This window comes from Sminthopsis crassicaudata, chromosome 2 (genome assembly GCF_048593235.1).
Source record: "Sminthopsis crassicaudata isolate SCR6 chromosome 2, ASM4859323v1, whole genome shotgun sequence".
In the NCBI taxonomy this organism is placed as follows: Eukaryota; Metazoa; Chordata; class Mammalia; order Dasyuromorphia; family Dasyuridae; genus Sminthopsis; species Sminthopsis crassicaudata.
Window position 1 is genome coordinate 110,881,601 of NC_133618.1, and position 26,278 is coordinate 110,907,878.

At 31.8% G+C, this 26,278-nt stretch overlaps 1 protein-coding gene across 3 annotated transcripts in view; it reads right to left on the bottom strand.

Annotated features, from left to right (window-relative positions):
- Positions 1 to 26,278, bottom strand: part of USP34 (ubiquitin specific peptidase 34) — a 264,493-nt gene that overhangs the window by 37,242 nt on the left and 200,973 nt on the right. For all 3 annotated transcript variants that reach the window (XM_074287014.1, XM_074287013.1, XM_074287012.1), the window contains 13 exons: positions 25,767 to 25,920; positions 24,605 to 24,683; positions 22,799 to 22,852; positions 22,594 to 22,689; positions 18,803 to 18,867; positions 18,630 to 18,705; positions 18,492 to 18,539; positions 18,295 to 18,360; positions 11,292 to 11,372; positions 9,644 to 9,729; positions 3,197 to 3,365; positions 2,991 to 3,065; positions 208 to 359 (listed from right to left, as the gene is read on the bottom strand). In XM_074287014.1, coding sequence (XP_074143115.1) covers positions 208 to 359; positions 2,991 to 3,065; positions 3,197 to 3,365; positions 9,644 to 9,729; positions 11,292 to 11,372; positions 18,295 to 18,360; positions 18,492 to 18,539; positions 18,630 to 18,705; positions 18,803 to 18,867; positions 22,594 to 22,689; positions 22,799 to 22,852; positions 24,605 to 24,683; positions 25,767 to 25,920 — 1,201 coding nt within the window. The remainder of the gene's footprint in view (positions 1 to 207; positions 360 to 2,990; positions 3,066 to 3,196; positions 3,366 to 9,643; positions 9,730 to 11,291; positions 11,373 to 18,294; positions 18,361 to 18,491; positions 18,540 to 18,629; positions 18,706 to 18,802; positions 18,868 to 22,593; positions 22,690 to 22,798; positions 22,853 to 24,604; positions 24,684 to 25,766; positions 25,921 to 26,278) is intronic.

Sequence of the window (26,278 nt, forward strand, 5' to 3'; positions counted from 1 at the left end):
CATTAAGTTGTTTTTAAAATAGTTTGAGCTCCCTAGATATGTTTGCAGAAATCTGATTTGATATAGATAAAACTGAAACTTCCAGAATCAACTTGATTTTTGAACAGCAGACCAAAACTGTTATTAAAATTATATAGTCATGACTGACCAAAACATATTAAAGGAATCGTATCAAAAATAAATTTAAGTGTGTTCAAACTGTTTTACCTTTCTGAGCGAGACTGTTCAACCAAAAGAGCAACTAAGGCTATCATCTTTTCAAGTGCAGCAGGCCTGTATTTTTCTTCTGCTAAAGACAGTATGTCTTCTTCCTCCTCTTCCTCTTCTCCTTCTTCTTCTGATAGCACTTCAACTTGAGGCTAAAGAATAAAAACAAAACTCAGTTTCTGAATACGGTTTATTTTATTTTCTAATAAAACACAAACTTAATTATTTCAATTAAAATAATATGAATATTAATAATATGAAATTAACAATTTCATACAGAACTTCGGTAGTGGTACAAACTCCCTTATAGATGGCACACTATAAAAATCCACTAAAGAAAACCATACTGATACAATGCTGACTAAACTGTGAAATGGATTAAACCATTCTGGAAAGTAATTTGAAATTATGTAAAAAAAAAAAAAATCACTAATATATCCATATACTTTGATCTAAAAATTCTGTTGCTAGGCATATAAATTAAGGAAGTGAATGACAAACCGAACGGACCCATGTCCTTTCAAAAGGGACCCAATATTTATAACAGCACTTTTTGTAGTAGTCAATAACTGGGAAAAAAAATTAGTCATCAAATGGGGAAAGAACATTCAATTTGTGGTACATGCAGTAGAATCTTATTGTAGTATCAGAGAAAATAAAACATAATGAATAGAAAAAATCTTCGGAAAAAAAAAATCACATGAACTAGTACAAAATAGAACTAGGAAAACAATGTGAATAAGGACTACAATAACATAAATGAAAAGAATAAGAACAATAAAACAACAAAATGAATAAGAAAAACAAAACAAAACAAATTCACTAGATTTGCCTCAAAAGAAGTGCCATGAAGTCTTCTCCCTATCTTCTTTAATGAAAAAGAAGACGACAGAGATGGAACAGTGCATACAATTTTAGACCTTTTTAATATGTTATTTACTTTTGCTGAATTGTTTATTTCCTATCTCTTTTATTCTTTATTATTTCCATTCTATTTTCTTTTATGCACTGCCTTCTGGGAGGGTGAATGGTGATGCCTGCACATGTGTGCGCATACACATACATACAAACTATACTAAGTGTGTATATGATTATTTTTATGTATGTTATTTAAATATTCCCAATGCATTAAGAATGTATGTGTGTATAAAGTAGGTAATACAAAAAACAAAAAATATTAATAAAAATTTATTACAAATTCAAGGCCAAAGGTCAAAGCCAAGATTAACCTGTAACAGCTTCATTTATATTTAAAAAAAAAATTATAAATTTAATGGACAAGACTTGTAATGCTAAATCTAATTTCCACAGTACTGAGTATTTTCTTTGGAACAAAACACTTAATGATACTATCTTCTTAGAACTAAAGCTTTTTGGATAAAACTAATTAAGAATGTGTTGGGCTTTAGAGAAAACAATAATTTTTTTTTGTGTGTGGTTTGATAGAAAAAAGTAATTATTTGAAGTTTTCCAGTTATATTCATAAGACAGGAGTTTCTTCAAATTAAGACCACTGTCGGATTATTTTAATCCATCTGATTAACTAAAAAGTAGATATTGAGGTAAAAATAGTCCTCAAAAAATGGCATTCTTATAAGTAGGAATTAGAAAAAAATGTTGTTAAATTAGGGTATAAATTTACAAAATCATATAACTGAAGGAAGCTTTTTCAATGGTCCACTCTTCTCACTTTAAACTTGCTATTTGGAATTTTTAAAGACTAAACAAGTATTAAGCAATTAACTAATATAATTTGGCTTTTCGATACCCTCAGAGAAAAATGGTCAAAGATATGAACTGATAATTTGAAAGGGAAAAAATTATCAACAACCATGAGAAATGCCTTAAATCACTAATAATTAAGAGAAAGGAAGTTTAAAATATCCCACACATGAATTAAATTGGCAAAGGTGACAAAAAAGGAAAATGACAATTTTTGGAGAAGGTAGGGAAAGACAAGTTCACAAATATAACTGATGGTGGAATTGTAAATTGTCTATAGCCATTATGGAAGGCAATTTTGGGATAGAGTTAAAAAAAAAAAAATCACTAGACTGTGCATGCTTTTTGATCCAACAGTATCTTAACTACTTTATTTACTAAACAGATTAAAGAAAGGGTCAAAAGACTCATAAGTGTAAATATAGCAGTACATGTTATTTTAACAAAGAATTGTAACAAAAGTCCCTTTCCCTCAACAGGAAAATGGCCAAACAATTTTTGGAATACAAATATAATGGAATATTACTGAGAGAAGAAAAAAATAACAATGGTTATTTAAAAAAGCTTGAGAATCTTATATGAACTAATGCACGCTGTACCGAGCAGAACCAGAACTATTTGTACAATAACCACAACACAGTAAAGTAACTTAGAAAGACAAAGACTTCTAATCAATGAACTGACTAAATAAGATTATAAAAGATTGGTGATGAAGTACACTTCCCATTTTTGACAGAAGGTGGAGAATAAGGCATATATTTATAAATATAACTAATACAACATAAATTTCCTTTCCCCATAACACCTGTTAAACAGGAAGTCTTTTATTTCAGAAGAAATCATTTTGAGGTAATAAAAATGATGGGGAAAAAAAAGGTAAAAAAGTAATTATATTTAATTTTTCATATACAATTCTCTTTTAATGACATCCTTTTCACATAGAAATGTGGATGATTTTCTAGTATATAATAAAGATATGGCTCTTTATTCTTATGAATCTCAGAAATAAAAACTACTTGGTAAATGGTTTCTAAACTGAGAATAACAGGCACTATACTTACATTTTCAGGCCCTTTGGTTCCCATGTAGAAATGTACCATTGTTGAAATAGCTTGCAATGAAAGCAAAAATTGGCTCTAGAAATAAAGATAATAAGTTAGTTGAACACAGGGAATATTAATGATGAATTCCTCAATATACACATTTATATATGTATAGGATTAATTTTAAGCACAGAATTTTTGAAGTGAACAAGAAATATCCTCACCTCTTCTTCACCCATTTTTGCAAATTCATAAAGGAAGGCAAAGTACTCAGTGAGATGTTTACTATGAGGCTTTACACCATGTTCCATAATCGATAGTAAGGTCTTCACAAATCTAGTGACACAGGAACGGCTTCCTATATCTTCCACAGGACCATCCATATCATCTGACCTGAAACAATTTAACATGACTAAAATTGGTACAGGTGGGAGAACATCATGCTAGTGAGATAATATTTAAAATAAATTACACTTATGAATTTCACCTTTGTTATAGTGAAAACTAAAGTAATGGCACGTATTATAGAATCTATGTGCTAAACAGGATATTAAAACCATTTGACTCCCCTCTCCTGCCCTAGTGATGAGATTTTTCCTTACTGTGAGTACAACCCAATGGTTTTTCTGCTGGGTTCTGAGTTACAGCCTAATGTGTCTCTTTACTGCACTTAGGTGAAGTTCAACTTTAATTCTTTAGACAAAGTACTCCAGTACTTTTATCCATAAAGACTTCTTACCAGAAGACTATTAAAAAGACAATTCTGTTTCAAGGAGAAGCTTGCTATCATTAAAAACACTGTATAATTTCCCAAAGTTAATCTGGCTTATGTTCTTCCTATGGGCCCAGCTACTGTGAGGATTTTACTGTGTAGTGATTTCAAAGACATATATATCATGATAGTTCAATTCTGTGTGGATGTCCACCCAATTAAAATGACAGGCTCTCTACTGTGGTTGATAAATCTCCAAATAAATTCCAAAGATATGGAGTAAGGAATCATTCTTCAACAAAATCTACTCAGAAGATTTCAAAGTAGTAGGGCAGGAAAATCATATCACTAAATGAATTAGTGAAGCAAGGAAGAAAATACCATTCAAAAGTATAGATAAAGAGCTTATGACTACAAAAGATAGGGAGAAGATTACAGAAAATAAAATATAAAAGGTATCTTTTTATGTTAAACCTTTATCAGGGAATTTCTTTCCCCCATAGTTAATGACTTCCTTTCTAATTTTAACTGCAGTGGCTTCTTTGTGAAAACCTTTCTAACTTTATGCATTCAAAGTTTTGCTAGTAAAACAACCAGACGAAAAAGCATTCCAAATCATTAATAACTAGAGAAATGTAAATTAAAAGTTTAAAAATCCTTTAAGATCAACTTAGTTGACAAATAAAGAAAGTGCCAATTGTCAAAAATGTGGTAGAAAGATAGATCCACTAATACATAGCTGGTAGGTATATAAATTGATCTAGCCATTCTGGAAAACAATTATGAACTTTCTTCACAAGATCACTAAACTGTTTAAAACACAGACTCAATGATACCACTACTAAGCATTTTTTACCTCAACAATATCAAAGAAAAAGGCAAAGATCTATATGTAGAAAAATATTTATAATCACTCTTTTTATGTGGTCAAAGAAATGAAAATTAAAGAACATTTGGATAATGAATAATTTATGTGATATGAATACAATGGAATACTACTGCACCATTACAAATGAAGAGTTATTTCAGTAATGCAGAGAGAAGTAAGTTGAACTAGAACAAGCTATACAATCACAAAAATATGGTCAAGAATAATAACTCTGAAAAACTTAATAAGAACTTTGATGAGGGCAAAATCTAGTCATAGTTCCAAAGGATCTACAAGGAATTAGGCTAACTCCTGACATAGAAGCAAAGAATTTGGAATTCAAAATTATATGTACATTTTCAGATACACTCAAAGTAGAAATTTGTTTTGCTTTTCTACACATATTTATTAAAATGATAATCCCCCTCCTTGCCTTTTCTCAATGGGACAGAGATATAAGGGGATTAGCAATATGGTTGCCAACTAAACACCAGAAAAAATGCCAGAAGTACTCAAAATGAAAAGATGCAGGTAGCTGGAAATTTTATATTAAATTATACACTTAAAGGCAAAGCAAACTTAATATAAATAAAAAGGACTATCAAGTTATATTTTGAATAAAAAATACTAATTGGGCATTTCTTAAATCCAGATTTTCTTTTTTAAAAAAAGATTATTATACACTCCTTCAAACTGTCCTAATAATGAGAAAGTTCCTAATGTAGGAATAGAAACAAATAAACCTTATTAAGTCCCTTATGATTTCCCCTTTTTGATTACCTCCTTCTCCTGAGTCTTGTACTTAAAAATTAAATTTTCTATTCAGCTTTGTTTTTTTCATCATGAATGCTTGAAAGTCCTCTATTTTACTGAATGTCCACTTTTTCACCCAGAAGGATTATACTCAGTTTTTCTGGGTGGGTGATTCTTGCTATAATCCTAGCTCCATTGCTCTCTTATGCTATCCTGCTGTTGTTCCAAAATACCTGAATTATTTCTTTTTGGCTACTTCATATAGCTTCTCCTTGACTTGGGAATTCCAAAATTTGGCTATAATATTCCTAAGAGTTTTCATCTCGAGATCTTTTTCAAGAGGTTATCAGTGTATTTTTTAAATTTCCACTTTACCCTCTGTTTTTAGAATATCAGGAAAACTGTCCTTGATAATTTTTGAAAGAGTGCCTAGGCTCTCTTTTGTGGATCATGGCTTTCAAATAGACCAATAAATTTTAAATTCTCTCTCCTGGATCAATTTTCCCAGGTCAGTTGTTTTTCCATTAGGATATTTCTATTTTTTCATTCTTTTGGTTTTCTTCTATTGTTTCTTGATTTCTTATAAAGTCATTAACTTCCCTTTGTCAATTCTAATTTTTAAATAATTGTTTTTCTCAGTGAGCTTTTGTACCTCCTTTTCCAATTGGTCACTTTTGTATTCTTCTCTTTACCTTTTTGTATTTCCTTTTTATATCACTTTTAATCACTTTTATTTCTCTTCCCAATTTTTTCCTCAAATCTCTCTTGCTTGATTTTCAAAATTCTTTTTGAACTATTTCATGGCCTGAGGTCAATTTTTATTTTCCTGAAGCTTGTTATCTTCTTCTAAGTGTGCATTTTTAAATTCCTTGTAACCACAGTAACTTTTTATGCTCAGAATCTTTTTCTGTTTGTTCATTTCCCTAGCATTACTCGGCTTTTAACTTTGTTACAAGTAGAGCTCTATTTCCAAGGTGGATGACATAATGTCTTGGGTTCCAGGGGTTTTTTTTGTGCTGTTGTTTTCAGAGATCCTTCTGAGGACCTGTTAAGTTTTCAGTTCTTCCAAGGTATTTTAATCCAAGAAGTATGTTTAAGTGACAACAAGCACTTTTTGTCTGCTCTGTAACTGCTCTACTCTGGATGTAGGTTCTAGTGTACAAAAGAGAGATATTCCTCAGTACTACTAAAGAGGATCTCCTTTTTGTAGAGAGCTGTCGTCTCCAGAAGCTGCTAGATTGCTCTCTGGGAAGAGATCTGCTGTGTCTACTCAAATCTCTCAGACAGATTCTTCTTCCTGTAGTGAACCGTTGTCTCCAGGCACTTGCTGTTAACTCTTGTCCAGAGAAGTGACTTCCCTTCCTGCAGAGAGCCGACTTCCCTTCCTGCAGAGAGCTGCGTCAAGCCAGATGTAGTGCAGAGTCTTCTCCTTGAATCCTGGCTCTGAATCTCCTCCAGCTCTTATCCTTCTCCAGGAAGACTGCTTTCCAGGCCCACTGTTGCCTCTTTTATCCTCCCAGAGAATGGGCGTGGGATAATGCAAGGGCTTCTTCTGGGAAGAACCACTTCAGCCAATGAGCTTGCTCCTTCTATCAAGTCAACCTGAGTTCTCACCTTGTAATTGTCCAGACAACCTGAATTCTCACCTTGTCACTGTCCAGACAACCTGAGTTCTCACCTAGTAATCCTAACACCTTTTGACCAGTTTGATCGCCTTACCATCTGTGGGCTGAGACTTCTGGAAGCTACTGCTTAACTCCTTTTGCTACTGTTGCCCATGTCCATCACTTCTGCCACCACTGCCAATTCAAGGATTTGTTGGTTTCCCAGGGCCCTATCACCATAGTAAGATAAAAGTTTCCTGCTAACCTTTTCAAGACGTGTTTGGTGTCTTTGGGCTGAAAGATCTAGAACCTGCCAAGTGCTGCTACTGATTCAGATGCTCCAAATCTGAAGCCTGTTCCTGGTTTGCTATAGCCAGGAGTGTGCTGGCATGGCCTATGCCATGTCATTATAGTCGTGTCCTTTCCTATTGCTCTTCTAAGCTCTCTTTAGCTCTAAGTCTTTCTGTAGGTTCTAATACACAAAAAAAATTTGTTTAGAGTCATAATTTAAAGGAATTTGGAGAAGTTTAAGGAAAGCTCAAGCAAGTCCTTGTCTTTTCTCCACCATCTTGCCTTCACCTTTCCAAATAAAAATATTACTCCTCTATATGGATGGTTGTTCTTATCAGAATGAGGCTTAAGGGAAAAAGACAATTCCTAATATTTTATTTGTATTCCAAATGCTTGGCACGAAATAAGCATTTAATAAATGGTTTCATTCATTTATATGGGAAGATTCAATGTAATGAAAACACAAACATGTATTATATATAGTCCAAATGTTTTACAGATATTTGTATTGACATTTTCTAAATTTAGTTTTTTTTTCTCAGTACATGTTTTCTCAGTCTATAGATAGCAATAGTATAACTTGTCACATGAGAAACTGAAATAATTTTATGTTAAAAAGAAATCTGCATGCTTAAAAAGATTTCAAACCATTGTTATAAACAGAGATTTAACTGCTCTCAAATTAAGAATTTGTCAGACAGTCTTTTTTTTTTTTTTTTTTAACATAATAAAGCTTTTGGCAGAGTTCTAAGATTTCCTTTCATTACTACATATTGCCTCTATTTTAATTCTTTGTTTTAGATTAGGAATCTTTTCTTTCTGGGCTGCTTATTTACAGTATACTTCAATATCTATGGCCTCTGAGGACCGCCAACAACTAGTAAAATGCAAATTTAAGCAACATTCTAGTTCTACCTCATGTCTATGAAACTGGCAAAGATGGCAAAAAATGAAAATAATCAAATGCTAGAAAGGTAAAAGGTATTTGAGGCACATTAACACATTGCTGTACACAGCTTTAATTACTTTAGGCCTTTTCAGGAAGAAACTTGGAACTATGCCCACAAAAATCACTGAACTATTGATATTCTCTCACAAAATTCTTCAACAAAATTGAAGAAAAATGAAAAGTATCTGTATTAAATACACAGACATATTCATATATATATGAATATGTATATATATATATACATATATATATGAATATGTATATATATATATATACACACACACACACACGCACACATATACACAAGCTTTTTTTGTAGTCGGAAAGATTTGGAAACTTTTTTCATAAATCATCTGGTTTGAATATATTACCATATGTGAATTTAATGGACTACTACTATGCCATGAGATGATGAAAGGAATGAATTCAGAAAATGCTATGAAGACTGGTATGAGATAATGTAGAGTGAACTGAGCAGAAAGAGGATAATAATTTATATACTAACAAGATCAATATAAATACAAATAGCTGCAAGACTTTAATAACTTTTAACTGAAAGATAAAAAACCAAATATAATTCCAAAGGTGATAGATTGAAGATGTAGAACAAACTTTTATCTTTGGACATGAACAACATGAAAATTTGTTTTGCTTGGCTATGTACCTATTACAAGGGTTTTGTTTTTGAGATGGAGAGAAGTAGAGAAAACAAATGCTTATTAAATGAAAAACAAACAAAGAAACAAACAAATGGCAAGAAACTTTCTGCAACAGTTTCTTTGGCTCCCATAACTCCTTGAAATCAAAAGCAGCTACACTTATCCTCTTACTGAAAACATCTCTGCAAATGTACATAAATTTATTAGCTTGTGACTTACCAACTAAACTATGCCCTGATAATGTGCTCAGGTATGATCAACATTTATTTGCTAAGTCTTCTACCTGAACCTTAACAGGATCATAATGGCACATATTTCATCTCTTTTCTAACTCCCTAATTTTACAGATGAGGAAACTGATGCAAAACGTTTAAGAGACCTACCTCAAGTGGATAAAGGAAGAAAGTGGCAAAACTGGGAATTGAACCCAGGTTCTTTAACTAAAATATCACTGTTTTTTCCACTTCACTATGCTGTCTTTCAATTAGATCTTCTCAGACATGGATATCTCTGACCAGATGATGTTAAAATTTCCTAACTTTCAACTTCATCATAGAAATACTTTCATATTGGGTTCAATTAATTATAACTGTTATTACAATTACAATTTTATATACTACCCAGACAGCAAATGAAAATACTCTTAATTTATTGTTTGGTGAGAATAATGAAATATGACTATTTTAAGTAACAAAATATTCCCAAATGACAACAATTCTTTCTACTCATTTCATTTGGCAAGGGAACAAATATATCATGCTGGATATTTTAAAATAAAAATATATCTATCTAAATAACTATCATCAGAAAAAGTATTCAGAAGCAAAGATTTTACCCATCTTCCATTCCTGGCTGTAAATAGAGGTGAGCATGTACAGGTCTAAGTCTCTGAATCACATGAATACACAAACGCTGAAACATCTGCAAATGATAAAATATGAAGATACAACTTAAGTTAGTTATGAGTACATTTATATTTTCTTAATGACAAATTGATTCTTTTTCCATCTATTTATAATGTTTGCACATTTTTTTACTTTTTCTTTTGGACTAAAATTTTGCCAAGAGTTGTATCTCTGGACAGGAAATAAGAAATAGAAAAATTGAACACCTTGGAATGATTCAAACATCATGTTTAGAGCAATGGACAGAACAAATATTTCATGTTACAGCCATATAGAATTTGCATGGGAAGAGATGTTAGGAATCAACTATAGTCTAAACTTTTCATTTTGAAGTATAAAAAAACCAAGCCCGGGAAAAAAGACAGCTACTTTGGCTAAAGTCATGATATTGTTTAGCAACGGAGTCAGCCCTATTTTTTTGTTTGTTTATTTGAAAAACTGGAGGATAAAAATAAGGTTTAAATAACTCTTATTTTTGTTTCAGGTGCAAACCAGGTAAATAAGCAATCAAAGCTCCTCCCAATAATTACAGGAGGCAAAGTGCACTTTTGAAGTAGTACCATTGCTTTCCTTTAAACTTCTAGGTGGCTAGACAGTAGATAGAAGAGTGTAAAAGGCAGAGGCACAAGAAAAGAATAACTCATCTTGATATCAGAAAACTTGAATAGCTCTATATCCAGTTATAGGATACATTTATAAGACACTTTAGCAATGACAAATGTTACACACATCCTTGAATCCTGCTAGTCTTATAGCAACTTCTTTGCCAAACTTCTAACTTTTTATCAATTTTTTTCTAGTGTAACATTAGAATATTACTACTTTTCTTTGCTTTGAGCTGTAAACTGTTAAATAATGATAAATATAGACTCATGATTTTCTCAACCTGGAGTGACTATTTGGAGTACAAATGAAAATACACAACAAAACAAATTCTGATTGAATTTATCAGAAATACCACCAATGTACTTGGGAAATTGGTGAAATTTTTTTTTACCTAACACACAATGATCTTGTGTGATTTTTCTCCATCTAGAGATGTAAAAAGGAAAGACACTTGCATTTATCCTTTATGTGTATATAAACTAAAATATAGATTATCAGGCATTGCAAAGGACTGGTAAAAATTATAGTAAAATCTGCATTAACTAATTTTCTCCTCTATAAAATGAAAAGTTTGGACTAGTCAAATCAAAAAGTAAATGCCTAGGATTGTTCTAAGTTAGGGGAATATACAGAAAAAAAAACAGTCCTCTTTTTCTCAAGAGGCATGTGTTATAATGAAGATAAATTAGATGACCTAGTTCAAATTCTATGACGGTGTTTTTCTTTTCTTTTAATGCTCTTAAAAATAGGAAAAATGATTATGATTAGTAGAGTCCCTAAGTTTATAAATCTTGAGCTAGTTCTATAGTTCTACAGTCTCATTTTATAATGGAGGAAATTAAGATTCAGAAAAGCAAATGATCTTCCTAAGATCACATTAGCTTTACACTGAGATAGGATGGAAATTCAGGTCTTCCAATTCAAAAATTCAGGATGTCAATTTTTTAACTGAAAAATGAACATTTTCCTTACCTGTCTCACAATCTGATTAGGACACTTTATTAAGATTTGCATTGGCCACCAATCATCATCAGCCATTCGGTCTAAAAACCACTAAAAGAAAAAAAGCATTTGATATAAGAATACTAAATCAATACTTAGTCATGTACATTCAATGGGAAAAAGATCACATTAGCTTAACATTATAAGATTTTTCTTCTATCTGTTGCCTTAAAAGTGTCAAATAAAAACTTTCAAAATATAAAACCTATAATAAGTTTGTATTAAATAATCAAATTAAATAAATTGTATTAAATTGGGAAAAATCCTCTCCCCTTTGCCTCTACAAATGAGATATAAATGCTGTGTACAGATGGTATCCCCATACTCCTAAGGTACTCTTGTCCTGACACTAGATCATGGAATCCATGACTTCCTTTAAGACTTAGCTCATAGACCACTTCCTAAAGAAAGCCCATTTTTAATTCCTTTAGTTACTAGTACTTTCCCTTAAAAGTTATTTCATATTTATTTATTTAAAACTAAATACAAAATAATAAAAAAAAAAAATAGTAAGAGAAAGAAAAAAAGGAACAAAACACTATCATGTATCCAGCAGATACCAAGGAGGATTCAAAATATGCAACAAATTTCCATTTCAAGAAAGTATATATAATAATAGAAGATGTTATTTATGACTATCCAACATCGATCTCACCTCCTCCAAGCAGGCCACAGTTAAGCACAGATATATTTATGTACATGTGGGTGTATATATGTACTCAAACACATACAAACACATACATGTACATGCATAGCTATACATATTCATTTACATATAGATATATCTCCAAAACAATTTTGATATGGTCGATCTGTAACAGATTTCTTTCTTGATTGAATCTTTAAATTTGACTTTTGCCAGAGAACAATGATCACTAACTCTACTTTTTTTTTCTAATAAATTCTACTCCTAATCCTTGTTATTGTATTTATGTATATCACTTATCCCTGCTAATTCTTCTACTTCGGTTCTGCTGCTTACCTCTTCTTTAAAAGTTAAAGAGTTTAAGTTTTCTATTATTTAACCTCCTCCATTTATATATCCCTTATCTTCTCCTTCCCTCTCTCTCCCTCTTTAATTTATATATATTTTTCCCACTCCCATTAAACACCTTTCTATACCTTACCTTCTCCTATGCCATTCTTTCCCTCTTCCTTTAGCCCTTTTTCATTAATCTATAAACCTTTTCCCACTGTAGTAAATCTATACCCCATCTATTCTTACTTCCTCTCCCCTTATTTCTTTATAAATTTTGAAGGGTACAATATTCTACTTGGGGAGTATGTGTGTGTATGCATGCATGCATGTGTATGTATGTGTGTGCGTGCATGTGTGTATGTATTGTTTCCTTATATCCATACCCAATGTGAACAGTTTTTCAGAACTACCAGCCCTTCTCCCCCATCTAATGCCACTGTGTCAGTTCTTTCTCTGCACCTCATTTGTATAGCATGTTACTACTTTTACCTTTTCTTAGACAGTTTTGCTTTTTAGAGTTAGATCATACCCATCTCTGCCCTAACATACCATTTGGACTATCCAATTACTATTGTCAATCTTATATTTGTGGTTTACTTTCCATGCATACACAGTTTGTCATTGAGTCCCTTGAAATTAGTCTTTGATGTTGGCTCTTACATGTTAAATTTTATATTGAGTTCAAGTTTGGTTAAGACAAAATCCTTAGAATCTACAAATTTGGTTAATGTTCTTTTTTGGGGGTGGGGGGGATGTCAATATTATACCTAATTTTTCTGGATATAATATTTTTGGCCACAGGCTTAGGTCTTTTTAACAGTTAATATTAATATTTCAGGACTTATGATTTTTTTATTATAACTAACAGACCTTGTGCAATTCTAACTATAGCTGCAGCATATCTGAATTGGTTTTTGTTTGCTTGTTGGTTTCTTGTAAAATTTTCCCTTTGACCTGCTGGTTTTGAAATTTAGCAATAATGTTCCTGTGAGTTTTCCTTGTATGGTTCATATTTATTTTTATTTTTTTCCTTCATGCTAGTTATTTGCATGAACAATTACATCATTATTAAAATGAAATAACATTAATTTCATGTGGATTATGATTAATTATTTTACCTATATTACTTGCTCCTACAAAGAGAGATATCAGTTCAAAATTAACAAGAAAGGCAAACTAAACATTTAATATTTTGCAAGATATTTGAGTATCACTGAAGAAGTTCAAAATATATAAAATAGCTTTCAGACCTCAAAGAAAATATGTCACTCCATTTGTAAAAGGTGAAAGGAGTTCTTTTATCAATGTTGTTGGTTGTTCTGAGGTTATTATAAAGCACAGGAAATAATTCTGAATTAAATTCAATAGGAATATAAAAATATTATTTCAAATGAAAACAAAGTAGGCTATTGATAACTTGTCAGGAGATTAGCCCCGGTAATAAGATCCATCTGTGATACAAAAAATGGCAAAGTATGGATAACAAAAAAAGTGAATTAAAGACTGTGATAAAAGGAGAAAAGAAAGATGGCGAGGATAGAATTAATGGTTCTGTATTCATATATTACAAACCTATATTAACATAAGAAAATAGGGAAATGGGAAAGTTAATGTGGAACATTTGAGAAAGGACAAGTGGAAGAAAAAACAAAAGTAGAAATTATTATATACCATCTAGACAGAGGAAACAAAGAGTTTAGGAAACATATCGTAAGCCTGGCATTGTGATCTGACATTAATAAAGTAAGATCTGTCTTAAGTATCATCAAAACCAAATTATTTAATAATTTGAATTAATTATAATTTCACTATTCAAAAATAAAGAGGTGATCATCCATAGCTGAATATGATTTTGATCAGCAAAGAGGAAAAAATTCCAGGAAAAATCCTGGAAAGTGACAATTCCATCTTAAAATTAGTGAAAGAAAAGCCAGGCATAAATTATGAGATATATTCTATATTCTTGAAAAAGTAGATTTTTAAAGAAGAGAGGCAGAATTGTATTAAAATTATAAAGGAAAAATCAGCTCAAAGGGATGTTTAAGTCCTAAAAAATGATATTCTGAAAGCTATGAATCATATAATCTCAGAGTTAGAAGAGTTCACCACAGAGGTCATCTAGTACAATCTGAAACTGAAAAAGTATTCTCACTATATAACATATCTGAGAAATGGTTCATTCAGCCTTTGCTAATACTTCAAGAACACATTTACTGAGGCAGAATGTTCAATGTTTGGATAGCTAGCTATGTTGCACAATTTTTGTTCATCAGAATGATGTGGACATATAACAATGTAAACCAACTTTGATTTTTAAAAAACATAAAAAATAGGATGGGTATGGGTGAGACAAGATAAAAGTAACAGTATGAAAATAGCCCTGGCAAAACACTGTTAGTAAGGCTAAAGCCCAGAATGAACCAAGGCAAATGAGGAATATGAAAGACTAGAAAAAAATAGTTTTCCTTCATTTTATTGTAGTATATCAAATAAGAGGAGACAGTGATTTGGGATAGATAACAACAAAGGGAAGATAGGAACTTGACTTCTTTTTTCTTTACCAAATAGAATGATCTTTGATCAGACTAGAACTGAAAGATTAATGGTAGAAAATCAAGATGAGTAAGGAGATAGCGACAAAATATCTATCTTGCTTTTGTTGAGTTCTAGTTACCAGGCCACCAAAGATCCAAATTACTATGAAAAAAATGGATAATATGAGTGCTGACAACAATCTTAAGCTTTCTTAAGATATGGAAAATAAGACATCAGTCAGTCCTGGTGAATAGTAAAAGTTCTCTTGGTTAGGGCAAGGAGAAGAGTAGAATCTACAATTTATGAATTTGTAAGTTATCCAGAAAAACCCTAGTAGTATTAAAATTATTATTAGTGAATAGTCACACAAAGAAATATAAAGATCAAAAATTTCACAAAATCACAGAATTTGAGAATTGGAGGGCCCCTAAAAAGCCACTTAGTCCAACCCACATACACAAAGAAATCCCATTATAAACTAACTTGCCAAATGGTCATCTAGCTTCTATTCAAAGATCTTTAATTAGAGGGAACAAAGAATCTCACCAAGCATTCCAATTTCAATTCTGGATAGTTTAGTTGCTAAGAAGTTTTTCTTGACATTAAACTTAGATTTATTTGCCTCTTTGCATCTTCTATCCGTTTTTAGCTCTCAGGTGCCAAACAAAACAAATCTAACACATCTCCCATACTGAGACCCATTTACTATATACATCTTGAGTATTCTCTTCCCTAAATTTAACAAGTCCAATTCTGTCAAAATACCTTCATATATTATGGATTTTAATTTTCTCATCATTCAAATTCTCTTCCTCTAGACACTTTGGGGTTGTCTCTGTCTTCCTCAACTCATGGTACTCAGGACAATATGCCATCAGAGGTCCCAGGGAGGGCAGAGTTCAGTGGCACCATGACCATTCCAGTTTCTGGAAGTTATGTCTCTCTCAAGATAGCACTGACTTTTCTATGTTGCTCAGCTCACTCATGATGAGCTTGCAAGGCCCATTAATGTCTTAAGAATTTTTTTCAAAACAAGTGTTTTCTAACCATGTTTTCAAATCTTATGTTTATGAAGTTGACTTTTTTTTGTACCCATAACCTAGACAACATAGTCATATGTATTCTGATAGTTATTACACTGGTAGAACAAGGAGACTAAAAATGGAGGATGGATATAAATAAGATAGAGGATTCACGAATGTCAGCAATGCATCTGAGAAAGTTTCTCACAATATATTGAGAGGATGAGAGATATACTGGTTTCACTAACGGTATTCCAGTTAAGTCAAGGGTCTAGCTATTTCCAATAGCTATTCTTTCCACCTCACTTATTCACCATTCCTTATTGAAATTTAATCCCTTCTTATCTTCCCCTTTCCTAAATCAGATCTTAACCAAAATAATGAAAAGATTGTTTGTATGAATGATCAAAAAACAAAGAAGAGGATTCAATCTTTAGTATTATAGAAAAATACAAAGTTAACTTTATGGTCTATAATACTATCTCAGTTTGTATAAGCAATAGTTCTGAAGAAACTGAAATGAATTTGATAAAAAGGAATACTGTCCATAAAGAAAAAAAAATCTATTACCTTCCTCTTCTAGATCTTTAAAGGACTACCTCCTATTAAAAAAAGACATTTCCTCTTTATTCTAGAATTCTTCTACCATGCCTCAGTTCATCTTGAAGCCTCACTTTAGCCCTGGAATTCACACATGGCAAGTAACCTCCACCCTTGCAGCCTCTCCTTATGACTAGATAGCTCCTTCAAGGATCTTCTTTTAAAGAAGGCAACTAGGTCAGTTGTCTCTCATTTCTTTTCCAGTTTGTACTCCCTACTTCACTTATCACTTACTTGGACTAGGTGCCTTTGTTTCTTTTCTACAGTCAACTTTATTTTTTGTGCTATCTTTCTCTATCAGAGTACACAGCCCTCAAAGGCAGGGAATGATTTTTCTTGTATTTGTATTTATAATCCAGAGCTTGGTACAGTGTCTGGCACATAGTGAGCACTTAATAAATGACTGTTGCTGTATAACACAAACTTGCATATTGCAATATTTCTTAAGCAGAAGAATTTAAGTGTGTGCTCATCTAAGAAATGTTTCTAGAAATGCCTAATTACTAATGTTTTCCTTTTAATCAATCAATCCATAAACATTTATTTAGTGCCCATCATTTGCTAGAAACTGTAAATGTAAGGTATACAGGGAAGGAATTCCCTAGCATTTAGGGTAATCAGGAAAGGCTTTGTGTGAAAGGCAATGCTTAGTTGCAACTTAAAGGAAACAAAAATAGTAAGGGAGTGCATTCCAGGAACAAGGATGACAATAAATTAACTCATTTGTGTGTATATATCATATTCTTCAAAAAAATGGACACCTGAGAACAAGGATTTATTAACTATTTACTGATATTTCAAATTAGGTGGTTTGGGAAATGTTTGAAATCACACCTAGAAAACAATCTCTAGTGGATTTTACCAGAGATTCTTCCTTAGATCTGTTTTTTCAATGATTTATATAAAGGGATGCTTTATCAGATTTTTCATACAACACAAATATGGGAAGGACGTTAATGCTTAGGATGATGGGAGTAATAACTAAATAGTGGAGTCCTTGAGATTATTACATGTGAGACGTGGCTAAAGAAGCTGGAGATTTTTAGTTTGCAAAAGAAGATTATGGAAAAATAAGAGCAATCTTCAAGACTGAAAAGGCTGTAACATAGAAGAGGGATAAGGCTTTGTTTGCTGATATCAAAGGGCAGAACTAGTCTGAAAGCTGAATACAAGTAAATTTCAACTTAATCCAAAGAAAAAGCTTCTTAACAATTACAGAAATGCAAAAATTAGTGGGCTAGCTACAGAAGTAGGGTTTTCCTTAAATTGAGATCTAAATTAAGTGAAAACTATATGGATCCTTCTTGCAGATGCAGTTTTGGGGATCCTTAGTCTCTGAGGTCACTTAAAACTCTGAGATTCTCTTCCTGAGAAAATGTTAAACTGAACATAAAATGGGTCAAAAATACATTTCTGCTAATTATTTTACAAATGCATCAAAAATGCATACAATTTTAATTTTAAAAGTGTTTTTGGATTTTTTAATAACTGCATTATTCTAAAGCTTAGAGAAAGGTTTAGATGATTCATTTTTGAAGACTTTCTCTTTTGACATGGAAAATCAAAAGTTGATTTTGAATAGTACTTTAAAGACCATTTTATTAAGCTCTTTTGATGCTGGAAAAAAACAAAAAAAACTACTATTCTAGCATTTACTGTAATTAAGTAATCTTAAATAGTTTAAAAAATGCAAGCTGCTGATTTATGGCACATCATTATTTTGGAATACTTCTCCAGACTTCATCAAAAACAATGTAGCAAGTTCTAATCTGTTTTTTATTTTATTTTAATTTTTATTTTATTATTTTTTGGGGGGGAAGGGGAGATTTTCACCTACCTCACAAGCCGCCTGGCTATTATTGAACTGCTTGGTCAGTAGTTCAATCCACTGAAGCATTGTCGGCTAAATAATAGATAAAGGAGTGTTAGCTAACTCATACGCTATTATATCACTTAATATTCTCCAAAACAAACATTTTTGTAACTAAAAGAAATGATGCTAATGAATAACTTTTATGAAAGAATGATACATACCTTTTCTTTGGAGTGAATAAATGTCTCCAGGACAAAAGAAGTACTTAGCTGAAAGAAAAGATATAAATAAGCCAGGAGTTGAATGAGTAATTATTTTAATATAACTGGTCTCAAAATTGTTCAAGGCTAAAACATTACCTTTGCCGTCATTAGGGACACAGCTTTTGGATCAGGCAATGTACTTGGAATACTACTACATAACTGCCACATAAACCTAGAATCATAAAGCAACAATTCAATTTCTTTATCAAATAAGATTTAAAGAGGTGTTTACTGAATAATCCGATACTGACCTTTTGAGAAAAACTTACCCAAAATATGTGTGCTCAAAAATGTTCTTGTCTTGAAGAAATTGCATGTTATCATGCCAAATCCACTGAAGAAAAAATGCTAACATCAGATACAAGAAAGTAATTTACTTCATTATACTTTAGCACTTTATAAGGTTAAATAGTAGTCCTAAAAATACCCACCTAGCTATTTAAAATCCTAGTTGTTTTTTTGACTTTATGTAATATTTAATAAATGACAAAATCTTTCCACATTGCAAATTATTTAAATATGCCTTAAAATCTTTAGAGCAGTAGAGGATTAACAGGTCTCAAGAAAGGCTCAAAAAGCTTTTTGTGACAAATATATTAATTTGATATAAATGTTTTAAAAACTGGTAAACTGAACTATTTACTCAATGGAAAAGATGATTATTTTCATCACAACTCTCAAATGTTGATAAGGTTTTTGATTTTTAAAGGGTTTTTTTGCATATAATATAGCTCTTCCCCAGTAGAAGTTTTAAGAAATAGCTTTTTCGTCAAGCAATTTTGTCATTTAATAAACTCTAGTTGTTTTTTCACACTTCTACTAAATCTAATCTTACAATCTCAGAATACGGGTGGAAAACAAAACATTACTTTTAATAACAATTCATTAGTACACACTAGCAAAAATGCTACATCAGAGAAGATTTTTCATCCTGCTTTAAAAATGAATTAGGATGGCCACAGAAGTGAATTTAAATTGATCGTATTCTTACCATAAAGTTTTTATTTAAAATGTAAATACCAAGAAGGCAAGATCTGGATCTAATTTTGCAAGATAAAATAGACTGCCCCATGTATTATCACTACAATTTCTTTAATCTTCAATCTCTCTTTACCTATTGGCTTGTAATAATATGTTCATTATCTTTACCCATCCTTAAAAAAACAAAAACAAAAACAAAAAATCCCACTAGGTCTGGAAATTCATGATAGCTATAATATGTCTCCTCCCATTATGGTTAACCTTGATAAAGTTGTTGGCACTTTCTGTCTCCACATCCTCTCCTCTCACAGGTTCCTTCATTCTTTGCATGTTTGGCTTCTGATTTTATCACTCAACTATAATCGCCTTCTCCAATTAGCAACGATTAAATCTAACGATTTTTTCCTAGTTCTCATCTTTCTTGACCTCTGTATTGCCTCTGACACCACCAGTCACCATCTACTCTTATATATACTCCATTTACAATTTTCTCCAGCAGCCTTCCTATCTATCTAACCAGTCTCCTTTACTGTCTCCATGAAGAGTTTGTCCTATAATTATCTCTTCTTTTTCTAATCTGCAACTTTTTTCTACTTCCCTGAAGTTCCATGCCTCTACCTACTTCTTTGAACAGCCAAAGTTCAAGAAAAAATAGTGTAAAGTCTTATCTCCACTTCTCACTTTTCAAACCCTATGCTGCTGCTTCTAAACTTTATGATGTTCAGTTGTTTTCAGTCATATCTAACTCTTCATGACCTCATTTGGTATTTTCTTACCAAAAACAAAACAAAACAAAAAACAGAAAACAAAAAAACACTGGAGCACTTTGCTATTTCCTTCTTCAATTCATTTGAAAGATAAAACTTCAGACAAACAGGTTTAAGGGACAAGCAAAGGATCACATGGCTATTAAGTATCTGAGGTAAGATTTGAACTCAAGAAGAGGAATCTTTCTGAGTCCAGGCCTAATACTCTATCCCTTGTACCTACTTTCTGACCTCACACACAATTCACCTGAAACTGTTTTTTCCCAAGTAATCAATAGTCGGACAGTCACATCCCATAGCTTCTTCTCTATCATCACCTTTCTTGCAAGATAATCCTCCTAGATATACTTTTCTGGGTTTTCTAACATTGCACTCTCTTCATTCTTTTCTTATATGATTGTTATTTCCAGGTCTCCATTAATAAATCATCCACTTCATGCTCCTAAGTAAGCATACACAACAAGCCTCGGGTTCAGGTTCTTTTCTCTCTATACTTTGTCCAAGACTTCATTAGCAGGAAGGAGTTCAATTGTTACCTCTACCAAGTGATGTTTAGGTTTACAAATCCAGAATTAACTTCTCTCCTGAGACCTAATACCATATCATTAACTCCAAATAGGATTTTGCTAAATGAATATCCAACACGTACTTCACAAGTCAAAAAGAGAATGGATCTTATATTACCAATGCCACCTCTTGTCCAAACTTTGTAATTTCAAAAGCAAAACCATGCTTCTAATCACAAAAGTTCAGAACCTCAGAATCATGCTCAATTCCTCATTCTTACTTATTTCCCTCCTTCACTTCAATCAATCAGGAGGTATTCTCTACAACATCTTTTACATTTTTCCTCTCTTATGGACACCATTCCAGTTCAGGCTCTCATCACTTGCTATGACTATTGCATGCAAATGCCTCCAAATTGGTCCTTTTGAGTTCAATCTCTTCCCTCTCTAATCCATCCACTACTCAGCTGTCAAAAAGTACAAGTTTGACCATGTCAATCATATGCTCAAAAGTAAAATGTATTCCCACATTAACCTCTGGAGTTTAATACAAATTCCTCATTTGAATATTTAAAGCCCTTTGCAATCTGGTTCCAAGCTATTTTTTCTACTTTTGATTATATTACTCCTATACTCTACAACCCACACAAGTTGTCCTCTTTGCTGCTTCTCATATAACATTCTAACCCTCCCATTTCCATGTTTTTGTGCAGGTTTCCTACAAAGTTCAGCTCAAGTACTAACTTTAGACATAAGGCTTTTTCTAATCTCCAAGCCTGACTGATTTCCCTTTAAAACTACCATATCAAGGGTTATCTACTTGGTGTATTGGATATAGCATCAGCCCTGAAGTTAGGAGGACCTGATCTCAAATCTGGTCTCAGACACTTAATACTTCCTAGCTGTGTAACCCTGGGCAAGTCACTTAAACCCAGTTTAAAACAAAACCAAAAATCTACCACATCAAATCAAATCAATAAGAAATTAATAAGCTACTATTATGTGCCTGGCTGAATGCTATGTAGCAGTAAGTGCTAAGACACAAGAAAGAAAAGAAAAATGATCCTTGCCTTCAAGGAGCTCACAATGTAATTGGGAAAGACAACAACTAAATAACTATATTACCAACAAGATATAAAGAAGTAGAAATTGGAGATGATCGAGAGGGAAGGCACTAACCTTAATGTTTCGGAAAGATTTCTTATAGAAGGGGTGAAGTAAAAAAGAAAGAGAATAAGCATTTAAATAGTACCTACTATGTGCCAGGCACTGTAGTAAGCACTTTGCAAACCATCTCAGTTGAAGGTGGACATAGGGGTTGTAGAACTAGTTTATATGCCAGAATCTTGTTGATTATTGGTATTAACCAAACAAATTTCTCCACCATCTAAGAATGACCATGTACCACTATACAAAGAATTTTAAAAGAGCTATAAATTTGTTAATCCTTTGCGTATCCATATATTTATATGTTTACACGTTGTTTCCTCAGGACAATCTAAATTTCAGTTAAAATCTTCTTAATTTTTGTCTTTGTATCTTCAAAATACAGTATAATGTCTGACACACAGAAAATGGTTAATAAACATATGACAACTGATTCCACTGGTCAATTTCCATACCCCTTTCTTTTCCTTAGCCTTCTATCTTTTCTCCCTTGTCATAAAATGGTATACCAGTTAAAACTGCTGATATCCATAAATATTTTCTAGGTTATTTAAGAAGCTATTGATACTGCTATAAACAATAATTATGCAACTATCATATCATAGTGTTATAATAAATAACAATAAAAACAACTTATACCTCCAACAATTCTGATGAAACATCAAATTTGAGGTCTTTGCCATTTTCTTCTTCTAGTTCCATCCGTTTATAAAACAGCATGTATGCACTGTGTGTCTTCAAAAAAGAAAAAGAAAAAAAGAAATTTTAAAAATAAGAATAAAGTAGATAAAAACACATTAAAATTTTTTAAAATGTCAAATTACTGAATGTACAATAAAATTACCTTTTCAAAGGAGAAATCCATAAATTTATCTGTAACGGAATCATAGGTCTTGGTCTGTTTAAGAAAAATTAAATTATTTTTTCCTTCTAGAGATAGGTGGATGAAAAAATACTTTTATTTAATAACATAGCTATTTTAAAAGTTAAAATAACACCACAAAGCAAGTTATACTGTATACCAAATACTATTTTAATTGTTATACTTATCAAATTTAAATGACCACTAAAATCTTCCAATATGTACCAATGTCAACTCTTTCTCCCTTCTTTATTCATTTGAAAATAATGAGTTCCTATCTATCAGAAACATATAAATGACAAGAGAACTATAAAAATAAAGCAAAAAGTAAGTGGAGGGGAAAGAGTTAAAGATGACATATTTTATTTAAGTTCTGTCTCTAATTCTCAAGAGGCTGACAAAATAAGTTTCCTTAGATTATGTGCATGGCAGATTTGTCTTTATATTTAATGATTATGATAGACATATGAAAATTAAAGAAAAAAAAAGGTGGAGGTAGAATTTTTCATTTGGATTTACCAATATAGAAGCTATGATCAACTTTTTTGGATACAAGAAGAAAGAATCGGGATCATTATAAGGTTATCTGACACATGCAAAAAATAATTTCCCCAAATTTTTATAGAGCGAAATAAGAAAATATGAAATGCATTTAACATCAGAAATAATAGTAAGGAACAATAATGGTCTAAATAGAAGAAACAGTAAGCTGCCAGTGGGAATTACAAGTGAAACAGTAAGGCAATGAGGAAGAAAAACAACCCAAATACTAAGAAAGAGAATAATGAAAGACAATATCAGTCATCATGGAGGAAGTTATAGCTGTGTAGAATTTCAATATGGGATAAAGAAAGATTTAAGATAGTTTTGCAAATTCTGGAAACAGGAAACTTATAGAAGACTTAGAGAAGAGCTGAGAGACACTTTACTTTATTTGGGGAATTTCTATCTAATAGTGAGCTGAGGACAATAAAATTATAGCCCATATTTGAGAAAGCCAAATACCTATAAGAAAGTTAAGTGACATGAAAGTATAATGCTGGGGAGGTTGAGTGAATAGTGTCCAGAAAGAAGCCAAGTGACAATAATGATTACATAGGAAAATGTAGTGAGTGAAGAAAGGAACTCGGGCCAAAATGGGACTGTTACTAAAACCATACTTAAGATAATTTCCCCCATTTCTCTACTTTATCATATTTTTATTGATTAGGCAGGTTGATAGTCATGCATTTAAAAACTGGGGAGTAGTATTCTCTTCAAATTTCTCTACTTTTGTACAGGAGAATATTTGGGGGGTACATTTAGATTTGAATGAATATAAATAGCATATGTTTTCTATTCAGATCAGAAACTCAGATTCTCTTCTCCCATACTGATATACTGATAATAGAAAATTGGGCTATCTTCTGCCTCAATTCTTATCTAGCCATAGTCCCTGAACAGGCATTCAGTTTGTCTCAGACAAACTGAAACCTGGAAAAGAACTTAATTTAGAAAAGCCAAGGTCACCCATTGTATCCTGGGCCAGTGACAATCATCTTAGACCTTTTTTCTTGTCACTGGACTCAGAGGACTCTGGAGAAAAGAGCAAAGTTGATAGTGCAGCTCTGCATCACTCAAATCCAATTCAAAACAAGTCAAGATATCATCCTTGTGATGTTATTGGTCCTCAAGAATGAAGGACAAACAAAAAGAAAATGGTCCTTCATTGTAGTATGTATTAATGCAAAATGGTTTTAAGTTATGCAATAACATATAAATCATAAATCGCTTCCAAAACAAACTTACTGTCATTTCTCCACCAAAACATTCAGAAGCAAGTTGAGCAGAATCAAAAGGCTTTACTTCAGCATCATTAAAGAGATACCTAAAGGCAAGCAAATGGTTATTTTCCCAATCATCAGTTATCATATTAAAAAAAGAGTTGAGTTTTTTATATTAAAAATATTTTATTACATCTGTCTGAACTATGTCATGGAAGAATATTTCCAAACTACAGAAAATGATTTACAAGATAACATCTAACCAAATTTCCCTATTTTTATAGATATTTCTCCTTCTTATTCCACATTTGAGAAGTGAAAACCTGATACATCCATCAACTAGATGGAAATGAGTAACAATTTTGATCATTATAAAAAAGTGGGTGGGGGAAAACTAATAGAATTTTATATATACTATCATTATTATTCACATTTCAAATCTCAAGAGATGTGTCAATCATCAATATGGCTGTTTTGAAAGATAAATCTTCAGAGATACAAATGATTAAACCATAAACGTCTTAAGAACAAGGACTTGTCAACTTACTTTTACCTTTGTACTTTAGAATCTAGTACTTCTCACATACATAGGAAGCATTTAATAAATATCTGTAAAGTCATGGTGAATTAGATATGTAAAGTAAATACGACAGATTACTAAAGGGATAGAAAAATAGTTAGAATAAACAGCACTGCCAATTACATATTTCAGTAGACATTTGTGCAACTCCCGTGAAGTCCAATGGCTCTCTGAACATGAAGATAAGGTTCTTAAAAGTACTGTTCAAGCATATCCTACACCAAGTAAGAACAGTTTAAAAATACAAACCTGACAACAGACTAGTCATGGCAGTTCATGAATCTTTAAATTAAGGTATGGAAGCCATCAGTGGAAGGAATACTCACACTGATCAAATCACAAATTCTAAACTACTAATTAGTATCCATTTTCTCTCCTCATTTTTTAGTGGAATTTCTACATGGAAAATTTGAAAACACATCAATTCAATGTAAGTCAGTCAATAAGTATTTAAGTTCTTATGTGCCAGGTAGCAAGTTAAATATTAGGGATAAAAAGAAAGGAAAAGCTACAATAGGAAATAATTTAAAGCATTATGGCAATACATTTTAGCAACACAAATATAACTGAAATATCCAAATATATGTTTTATAACACTCCAACTCACCATTTGTTGTTCTTATAAGCATGTGGATTTACTATGTCCCTAATGAAGCTGTAATAGTGACCACCATCAGCTGTTCCTGTGTGAACCGTCACTCCAATCAAATCATACTCATAACTCTCAGTTTCTTTCCCAAGATCAACTTCCTCCTTAAAACCTGAAATCATTTACATAATAAAAAGATAATATATTCATTTAAGTTTTAATGTATTTTAATTACATATATATATATATATCATTGATAACAATTCATAAAATTATACTGTTGGCATTCTGTTAAATTTGATACACCAGTTATAAGTAATTTATTCAAATGAACACATTCAACTTACTTAAAATTTACTAAATATCTATAATCTCATCAGTATTATTTTTACATTATAACAAGGTACATGTTTATATGTTGCTATTGAAGTGAATTTATCATCTGGTTATTACACATTAAATTGTAAAAGAACACACAAATGTACAATTTTTTTTTTTAATTATCAGGTTAATACTCATTTTTTAAGGTA